At 32.1% G+C, this 11175-nt stretch overlaps 1 protein-coding gene across 1 annotated transcript; it reads right to left on the bottom strand.

The window, feature by feature from the left end:
- Window positions 1-639: 639 nt before the first annotated feature.
- Window positions 640-2701, bottom strand: LOC136200442 (dof zinc finger protein DOF1.6). The gene has a single exon (XM_065990819.1). It carries the CDS (start codon window positions 1680-1682, stop codon window positions 1032-1034), a length of 651 nt encoding a protein of 216 aa, XP_065846891.1. The 5' UTR covers window positions 1683-2701; the 3' UTR covers window positions 640-1031.
- Window positions 2702-11175: the final 8474 nt, after the last annotated feature.

An 11175-nucleotide genomic window follows, 5' to 3' on the forward strand; every position in this document is an offset into this window, starting at 1 on the left:
AATATTATAAAATTGGAATCGGACCGTTTTTTAGTCGAATTGGTGTTTTTTGGACGATAATAAATGGATAGAGTCGGGATCAAACCTTGAACCAGTGGTCCGGCTGGAAACCGATATGACTCCCACTAAAAATATTTTTTATTTTACGTATTGATTCTTAACGGATTAGGATTCTTGTAATTTAAATGGAATGAATATGAATAATAAAATAATGTGTAAGGATTTTACATTAACACTAGCCGTAAGTACCCGTTGACCGAAGTCCCTCATTTTAATGTAGGATTCACATCGCACATATCGTGTGGATACATCTCTAACTCAACGGTGCTTCAATTGCACTACATGAGGAATCTATCATAATAATTGATTAAAAGCATGTAAAACCTTTTACTTATAAACTAATATCAATTTCTCATCGCACTAAATTTTTAATATACCGCTAAAAAAATCTCATACATTGATGTATTATTATTCTAAATTTCATTGATCCGCTTGCAAACTAAAAATTATTTATATTTATATATAATTTATAAAAATAATTTTAAACTAATTATATATATATAATATATTATTTATTTATTTATTAAAATCCAAAGACCAAATTTCATTATGACACAATTATAAATCTGATTCGATGTTGGTCCGATTCATATACTATGTTTCAATGTTTGGTCTGATTCATAACATCCCATTTTTCAATAATCAAATCAAACCAATTTCTAAAGTATTTCCTTTCTTTTTTCTATTTCCGCCATAGAAAAGGTTCAACAAAAGATTTACAGACCAGGACAGACAGAACCCTCAAGCTAAACAACAAAACAAACCAGAACAAGACATCCAGTTTCGGTCCCACTCATATTCTATGCCCTGTCCTATCTATACCAACCCCCAAAAAAAAAAAAAAAAACACAATTCATATAGCAGCCATGGAAGCAACCACCTAATATTAACTAGAACATTCTTCGAAAATTCTTCTAATTTGCTCCCACATCATGTAAAGAAAAGAAAACAAAATTCCATAATCGATCACTTCAAACCTTTTGAAATGCAAAACCTGGCCACAGAAATGATTCCCCATCAAACAACTCGTTTTCATCTCCCAGATTACCATACCCCAATCCAGAGTAAGTTCTTCCCCCAAATCCAACTCCAATTTCACACAATCCGTATCCGAAATTCGACCCGTACCCGACCATCCCCATAAACCCTGGTTCCGCCTGAGTGTTAAGCAAGGAAAAGAAGTTTTCACTTCCGCTTCCAGGAAGGTTATCCGACGGCGTTTCGTACTTTAACACAGGTAAATCAGAATCAGGATTAGCAGTAGCAGTCAAAAGCAAGGGTTCGGGATGGGGTTGGGGTTGGGGTGGGGGTGGGGGTTTAGAAGTAGAAGAGGAAGAAGTAGTAGTGGAGGAGGAGGAGGAGCGAGGGCGTTTAGAGTTCTTACGAGTACCGCCGCCGACGGGGACATTACGGAGAGTGCCGCCTTCAGTCCAGTAGCGACGGCAAGCCTTGCAGTAATGACGAGGCTGAGAGAGGTTATAGTTGTTGTAATAGCAGAACTTTGTGTTGGATGATTTGCACCTCGGGCAAGGGAGGCGGTCGGCTAATTTCGGTGGCGGCGGGTGAGGACCGAGGTTGTTGGGAGTTCGAGCGGGGCGCTTTTCGCCGGATTCCGATGGCATTTTGATTTTGTTTTTTTCTTGAGTCTGGGTTTCTCGAGAGAGAAGGAAGGAGAGAAGTGTGTTTAGGAAGGAAGGGTGTGAAATGTAATAATGGGAAGGAGAGGGTTTTATTTGGGGTATACAGGCGGTGGGATGTGGTGCCTCATACTATGCATATGAAATGTGGACACGTGTCGTGGTTCTTCATAGGTAAGTCTAGCTGCATTGTCGATTCAGCGTGTGTGTTTCCATTTTGTGTTTCCTGTTTCTGTTGACTTTTGCTCCCAATGCTACTCTCTCACTGGACACTTGCTTTTTTTTTTCATTAAAATTAAAGCTATGATTTCTTAAGTCTGTTTATATATAAATGAGTTCATTCTAATATGAACTTATGAACAGCGGAATGGATTATCCCAATAATTGCTCAATAGGCTCATCTAGATGCAATGTTCTTCATTGTCTATGGACTGCAATCAGGGAATCAAATTTTTTTGACAATTGTTACAACGGTATCTGCCTCGTAGGATCTCAAAATATTGTGTCACTTGCACATTTCTTTGTGTCTCTCTCCGTGGCTCCCAAGGTAATTACTGTCTGCCGACAGGTCCACTACAGGTTGGATAAAAGTAAACACAGGCGGTTTGGCGTTAGGAGCTCTTGTTTGGAAGTAGTGGTGGAATATTCAGAACGGTAAGGGGCTTCCTATGAGGAGCATTTTCATTTCAAATGCCCGTTACATTTGCTTATATCAAGGAGTTTCGAGCATCAATCTTTGCTATTTCGAAGGCCTGGCAAAAAGGAGGCATAAGTTTTGGATCGAATGTGACTTGACCTATGTGGTTTCACTGGTTAGGAACAAAGATGAGGAGATTCCTTCGAAAGTTCGTCAATGATTGTTAACTTGTTTAATTCAAATGGATACACATTTTTCGTTGATTGTGTTGATTACTCACATTTTCCGTGAAGGAAATTGCATAGCAAATGCTGTGCCAAAGAAGGAGCTTGCCATCCCGGGTCTACAATGGTGGTATTCTTCTTCTGGTTTTTGTAATTCATTCATATCTCAGATGATTTTAAATCTATTGAATAATTTAAATTTGCTTAGATTTTTTCATTTTTTTTCCATTCACCTTCCAGCTTTATGTATTCTTTCTTTTATTTTTTTGGTTATTTAATTTAATAATATTTGAATTAGGGTATTAGGAGGTTTTCACAGGGTGTCAACCTAATTAGGACGTCGGGTTAGTTCTCCTCTACTCCTATACCCAAATTTTTACTAAAAAAAAAAAAGTAAATGAATTCACTTAACCCATTTACCCTCACATGTTTTATCTTGGTCATGAGTGGACTATTGGCTCATGCCAACTTTCTACTTTTGGAAACAAACAAAAGATTATGCATTGACCAAATTAATTTGAAAAAGTTATTTTATCTTTTTTTTTTTTTTTAAGTTAGGTATATATAGCATGTTATATTAATTAGGGTTAGTTTGATATTGCTTTTTCATGTGCTAAAAATATATTTTTCAGTTAAAAGAAGTGTTTGCTAAATGCAAAATGTTAATATCCTATTTAGATTACATCCTATTTAGATTACATCCTCTTTGGATAGCGTAGAATCAAGGAAGTCCATAACACGAAGGATCTAACTTTTCTAAAACTACCTTCTGATAACATTTAGGACAGTAACTCCATATAGACACGTCTAAATATCACACAATTCAGGTACATACTCATACTCTCTGCAGTTAGTCTCAAATTATTCAATACTCTGTTCAATACATCACTAGCTTAGACATCAGAGTGCGGTCGTCTGTCAATGGCCTTTCTCTAACCATCTTTTTTTTGTCTTACCTCAAATGTCAGAAAGATCTTGATAGTCATCAAAGTATCGGATCACAGAATCCCTGATATCACAATCCAAAACTAAGCAATATAAAAAAAAAAAGCAAAACAAAGCTAATCCATTGACATAAACAACAAATAAAAGAGCTCGAAAAAAGAAAAACTGAGCAGTAGGAAGAGAAATGAAAATTTTGCAAGATTTAGTCTCTTTAAATATTTTTCACTATATGAATTGAAGAAGAAAAAAGAGCAATCAAATAGTAAAGGAGTGGAAAAACCTTCCAGCAATTAAATTAATTACTTTGAATGGTAATTAATTTCTAACGTTTTCTTTCTGTTCATGTAACCACTTTTCAGAATTCAAAAAGATATTTTTACTCTCGAGGAATAAAAAAAGTATGGGTCGTCAAAAAAAAAAAAGAGGCATACTTGAAAGGGTCCAATTCCGCGCAATCGCATCATCCACAATATGTGAGCGTGCCTCCAAACTAGGGATGACAACGGGTAGGGTACTCGCGGGTAATGTCATTCCCATACCCTTACCTTTTTATTTTTTAATTATCCGTACCCGTCCCATTACCCTAACGGGTATACTTTTTGCATCCCATACCCTTCCCATTTAATTCGCGGGTACCCGCGGGTACCCTTACCCGTTAAGAATCAATCAATAAATAAAAAAATATTACAAATTTAACAAACTATAAATTTAATAAATCATCAATCTAAAAATTGAATAAATTGAACCTTAATTAATAAGAATAAAGTAATTTAGTAGTATCACTCAATTGTTGAAAAATAAATGGTTAGGGTTTAAATTTCATGTCTTACATCTAAAAAACAATGATATTTATTAATATAATTTTTTTTATGACGGGTAACAGGTACCGGGTACCCTAGGGGGTATTCCCATACCCATCCCATACCCTTTTATACAGGGTACGGGTAGTCCCATTAGGATCGGGTAGTGTCGGGTACCCGCGGGTACACTACCCATTGTCATCCCTATTCCAAACCCATCAAAATTTGTTTTGCACTTCGTGCAATAGAAGAACATTTTGATTGGTTATATTAGTTAAGACTTTGTAAAATACATTGGCTTATAAACTTTTTAAGCTTCTCACAAAGAGGTAACGTGGGATAGATTTTTTTATATCTTAACAATACCATAACATCTCTTTCGAAATATAAAAAGTCCATTTTTCTCAATAATTTCATAGGACATTTATGTGATTGAAGAATTAACTTGTAGATTCATGGAGAAATTTGATAGAAAAAAATTTGGTCAAATTTTGAAGTTTCGGTTTTTCGCAGTTTTTCGACCAAATTCCTTCGTTAGGACCCTAAAAAATGCAAATTAATGTTTTAGAGGCTTATTGTAATTTTTCTTTTTAGTTTTTTCCTATTCCGTTTTGGGTTCAATTTTAGAAGTTTTGTTTTGCTATTTAAGGAACCATTACGGATAGGGAGTTTTTTTATATTTAATAGATAAATTTTGTTTTTCGAAAATGCTTTGGATTTTTAAGGTTATTGATAGGTATTCGTATGCAAATAGTTACAACATGTTCTTGTTAGTTATGCTGCATCAGAGATGATTATTATTAAGAAAAATGTACAAAAATAACATTAAGGGATTAGTTGGGTATTATATTATTTTGGAAATATTGTAAAATTTCTGATGGTTGTAGAGATTGGGTTGTGAAGATGGGCCATAAAAGGGCTGAGCTAGCTTTGTAGGTATGGGCTTCATCCTTTGCTTAATATTGGTGTACCTTTTTCTAGAGTTTGTGTTTCCCTTTGTAAATTTGATACATTAATTTGTCTTTTTATATAGATCCACTTATAAATGAGTTAAAAGAAAATCAGGAGGTTCTGGCTACATAATAATAATAATAATAATAATAATAATAATAATAATAATAATAATAATAATAATAATAATAATGCTTAATATATCATTTGCTAAAAAAGTAAATTAAATGTAAAAGATGTATTCAACGCGTCTTAAAAAAAGTAAAACAAATCAAGATCCGGATATACGGTTCTAATATTAGAGAAACAAGTTTTATAGTTAAGCAAGTAATAACTTCATTTTTAATCTATTTTTGAATTATGTAATGACATTCTAGGATACGTGGAATATATCTTTCCAATTTAAGACTGAAAAATAGTTTGATGAATTATTTCTCAAATTGATTCAGTATTAGACTTGATATATTCTATCCTCAACTTGACGAAAAAAAATTTGATTGACTTTCTAAATTTTTAAAGTATTTATATAGTTTGATGAATTATTTCTCAAATTGATTCAGTATAAATTGAAAAGAAGTAGGAAGGTATAGAGAGACGGTATGATGAGGTGAGAAGCAATAATTGGATAAAGCTGCCTCTTGGTGCTTCCTCGACCACACATCCCCTTTTTCTCGGTTCCCTCATCTCCTGCCTCCTCGTCATCCTCGTATGTTCTTTTTTTTTCTAGTTAACGTATAGAAGTATCTCTTAATATTTTGGACCATAAACAATTTTATCCTTAACATTTAAAATAGTATAATTTTACTTATAATAATAGTAGTTAAGAGCAACTTTAACCATAATTTTGATAATTTGGATTAATTTCAGACACTATTATAAAACACATGTATTTTTGTTCCTTATTCAACACCAATTGTATATCAATTCGTATTTCATATTTTTTATAATTTAATAATAGAATTGGAGATTAATAGTTATAAATTCGATGAATTTTTTGATTTTTTTTGTCTATTTCGTATAAAAGACAGTATATTTTTTTTCACATGCCAACATATATTTGTGATTTGTTATTATTAAAATGACGCACGTGTGAAATGTAGATAACAAGATTTATGACTGAAAAATAGTTTGATGAATTATTTCTCAAATTGATTCAATTAATTAATGTTAAAGTAAAATTGTTCTTGATTTCCAGCTTTAAGGGTAAAATTACATAATTTTAAACAATATTGATAAAATTGCTCCTGACATGTTTGGAGTATTTTTATATGTTTTTTTTTGAAGGCTTTTTTATATGTTAACCCTTAATTTTAATATTATATGTTCTGAAAAAATATTTAAAAAGAAAAGAAAAAGAAAGGCTTGGGCTTACCCACGAAGATTGCAATTTGAAATGTGTGACTTTGACCTGACCACTGACTGCCACCGTGAAGACAGACCTGTCCTGATCTTTAGTTTGTTTAGAAATGTGGCAGTTAAGAATGAAAGATGTAACTTGACATTTGATTATCCTCTCCTTTAGGGATGTAAGTGGAATCGATACCCCATTTCCGTTGGTGATCGGAAAATCACAGATAAGAATCACCATAAAATGGGGATGAAAATAATTTTATCCCCGTAACGAGGATGAAACGGCGATTGGGAATGGTATCTCTACCTGTGGGGATCCCCGATCTCGTCCCGTTAATCCTCGATGAAGAATCCCCGACGGATCGACAATTATTCTCCATTATATTCTCCATTATATTTTAAATATTATAATTTATAACATTAAATTTAAATTAAAGAGACTTATTTTAAAATAAAAAATTAAACGGGACTAAATGAATATTTTTATTAATAAGGACCTAGGGATGCAAGTAGACGGAGATTCCTCGTTTCCGTTAGTGACCCGTCCCGATAGGAATGGAAAATCACCGATAAGAATCCCCATGGTACGGGGATGAGGGACAAATATGTCCATGTCTGTCTCGTGGGGACGGGATGGGGTATCCCCCACTAGTCGGGGACGGGGATGGAAAATGCATTCCCCGTCCCGTCCCGTTTGCATCCCTATTTTTCACACACCAAATTACTCTTCAAATAATAAATAAACTTAATTGTTTAAAATAAAATAAAAAAATAAAAATCATTAAAGAAGGCAGCACGGCCAAAAGAAAAAATACGAACAAAACATGTGATGTTAGTTGAGAGATTTAATGAATGATTGTCTACAATTAATGTCTTCGTAAAAAAACAAAGTTAGCATATGTGGAGTCTGATAATAGTATTCGAAAAATCAACTCTAATAAGTAGAGTTTGTTTTTATTTTTTTGTTTGACATATAGAGACAATAAAGAAAGTTGGACTATCAGATTAAATGAAGAGTGTGTAAGGTTATGTTTGTATAAATGTATCATTTTTATATTATGCAAACAAGGTAGTTGTCTAAAATTTCATATATAATCCCTTTATAAATTATTTATTCAGTCTCTCTCTTTTCAACAATTACAACTCTAATTTATAAAGAGTAACTCTAAGTACAGACCTCACATATTCCAATCTCCCTAATCTATAAATACTACCAATCACGCCTGTTTTCAAAATCAATTTGTTTTTGCTGTTCGAAAAAATGTTCACATAAGAAAAATGAGGGAAAATATTGGAAAATTAGAAGGACTAGAATTTCTATTTAGAAAGGACTCCATTGTAAATTGTGAGAACTAATTACGTAATTTTGAGAGACTATCATTCTATGGACTAAAACAAACTAAAATGGCATAAAATAAAACAAAAGAACTATATTTTATTAACTTCTCTTTCACTAGGGATGCAAGTGGGACGAGGATTCCCTATCCCCGTCGGTGACCCGCCCCGACGGAGACAGGGAATCACCGATGAGAATCTCTATCTGATGGGGATGGAGATAATTTATTCCCCATAACGGGGATGTGGGATGGTATCCCCGCTCCATGGACATTCCCGATTCCTTCCCGTTAATCCCTGATGGGGAATCCCCGACGAATCCCCAATTATTTTCCATTATATTTTAAATATGATAATTTATAACATTAAACTTAAATTAAATAGACTTATTTTAAACTAAAAAATTAAATAGGACTAAATGAATATTTTTTTTGAAAGGAAATGAATATTTTTATTAATAAGGACTAAATTAACTAGGACTAAATGAATATTTTCCTAACCTAAACTAAAACCAATGCTATCCCGTATCTCTTCCATTCTTTAATATATATATATAATATATATATATAGTGATTTCCCGTGGGAACGGAGATGTGGAATAAGGAAAAAGTGTTTTTAAACGAGGACGGGATGAGGAACAAATTTGTCTCCGTCGCGGAGACGAGGATGGGAAATCCCCGGCTAGTTGGGGACGGGGATAGAAAATACATTCCCGTCCTCGACGTCCCGTTTGCATCCATGTCTTTCATACACCAACTTACTATTAAAATAATAAATAAATTTAATAGTTTAAAATAAAATAAAATAAAAAAATAAAAAATCATTAACGAAGGCATCATGGTTAAAAGAAAAAATTCAAACAAAACCTGTGATGTTAGTTTAGACAATTAATGTCTTCATAAAAAAAATAAAGTTAACATATTTGAACTCTTGTAATAGTATTCGAAAAATCAACTCTATATAAGGTCCCGTTTGTTTGGAGGAAAATATTTTGCAGGAAAATATTTTCCCAATTTTCCAGTGTTTGTTTGGGCAGGAAAATAAGTCAAAGAAAAATAAGTGGTAAGTCAATGGAAAATGAAGGAAGAAATAAGGGAAAATGTTTTACCCTTTTCAAAAGGGTAAAACATTTTCCCCAAAACATATGCGTTTAGAGAAAAATGGGGAAAACGTTAAAAAATGTAAAACTACAAAAAATATGAAACACGAAAAAACATGAACAGTGTGAAAACGTTACAAAACACGAGAATATGAAAAAAAAACCCGTAAAAAACATGAAAATGTGAACAAACACGAAAAACACAAAAGCGCAAAAAAAAATCAAACACTTGAAATCACAAAACATGAACAACGTGAAAAAGTGACAAAACACGAAATATACAAAAACGTGAAAAATACAAAAAAAAACACGAAAACTAAAAAAATACGAAAAACACGAAAAGGCGAAAAATGCTAAAACGCAAAAAAGCAAACACTTGAAAAATTACAAAACATGAAAAATGTGAAAAAGTGATAAAACACGAAATATACAAAAACGTGAAAAATACAAAAAACACGAAAACGTAAAAAAATACGAAAACGCAAAAAATGCTAAAACACAAAAACGTGACAATACGAAAAACATGAACAAAACGTGAATAAGATGAAAAAGTAACAAAATGCGAAAATAAAAAACGAGAAAAAAAGAAAGCGTGAAAAACTGAAAAACTAAACGTGAAAATACGAAAAAATGAAGACAAATGCAAAAAAAAAAAACACAATAACGTTAATAACACAAGAAAACGTACAAAAAATGCAAAAAATATGAAAATGTGAAAAAACATTTTTTTGTGTTTTTAACATTAATTTTTTTCACATTTTCGTATTTTTTCCATGTTTTCATTTTTTAATGTATTTTTTACTTTTCGTGATTTTCGAATTTTTTCAATTTTTGTGTTTTTAACAAATTTTCACGTTTTCTTTTGTGTTTAATCATGTTTTTCTGTTTTCCATATTTTTTTCAGGTTTTCGTGTTTTCCACATCTTTTCACGTTTTTTTAACGTTTTTGTGTTTTCCACATTTCTATTCCATTTTTCTCGCTATTCTATTCATTTGGCGCTTAATTTGTGCTTAATACATGTGGATCTCTTTTTTGTGTTGTATATATACAATTGAAAATAAAAAAATACAGAAAATCTATATTTAGTGGTTGGAAAATATTTTATAGTGTTGTCATCAAACACCGGAAAATATTTTCTAGTGTTGTTGCCAAACACAGAAAAATATTTTATTTTCCTGCACAATATTTTCCCTACATAAAATTTTCCAGAATATAATATTTTCCCCCAAACAAACGAGGCCTAAGTAGAGTTTGTTTTTACACACCAAATTACTGTTAAAATAATAAATAAACTTAGTTGTTTAAAATAAATAAATAAAAAATCATTAATAAAAGCAGCATGGCCAAAAGAAAAATTTCAAACAAAACATATGACTATTAGTTGAGAGATTTAATGAATAGCTGTATACAATTAATGTCTTTATAAAAAAACAAAGTTAGCATAATCAACTCTATATAAGGAGAGTTTGTTTTTAGTTTTTCTTTTTTTGGCATATAGAGATAATAAATAAAGTTGACTATCGGGTTGAATGAAGAGTGTGTAAGGTTATGTTTGTATAAATTTATTATTTTTATATTATGAAAACAAGGTAGTCCTCCAAAATTTCATACATAATCCCTTTATAAATTGCTTATTACGGTCCCTCTCTTTTCAACAATTACAACATACAACTCTAATTTATTGAGAGTAACTCTAAATATACACCACACACATTCCAACCTCCCTCCTCTATAAATACCACCAATCACACTTATTACCAAAATCAATTTGTTTTTGCTGTTCGAAAAAATGTCCGTAAGAGGAAAAGGAGGAAAAAATATTAGAAAAGTAAGTTTAATTGCTACTTAAAATTTAGAGTTGCAATTAGGATTTTGGGGTAATTTTTTTTTTCATTCAAGGAATTAAAATTTATTCGATTTCACATGGCAGGAGAGCAGTGGTGATCAAACGCGAAAAAAAGAATAGATATCCTAATAAGCTAAGTGTTTTGGCAAAAGAGCCAATTGATGACAGTGAGATTACTGGTGAGCAATTCTTGCACGATCATAGAGAATGCATCAAAGCACAGTCCAGACCTATGGACTCGGACCTGTTTCTAAAGATGATCAAACTAGATAATGGTAGGCACAACTTCT

Source organism: Euphorbia lathyris, chromosome 7, assembly GCF_963576675.1.
Source record: "Euphorbia lathyris chromosome 7, ddEupLath1.1, whole genome shotgun sequence".
NCBI classification, from domain to species: Eukaryota; Viridiplantae; Streptophyta; class Magnoliopsida; order Malpighiales; family Euphorbiaceae; genus Euphorbia; species Euphorbia lathyris.

Excerpts from the sequence above, each read along its gene's own strand:
- LOC136200442 (XM_065990819.1), bottom strand. The coding sequence starts at position 1,682 with ATGCCATCGGAATCCGGCGAAAAGCGCCCCGCTCGAACTCCCAACAAC.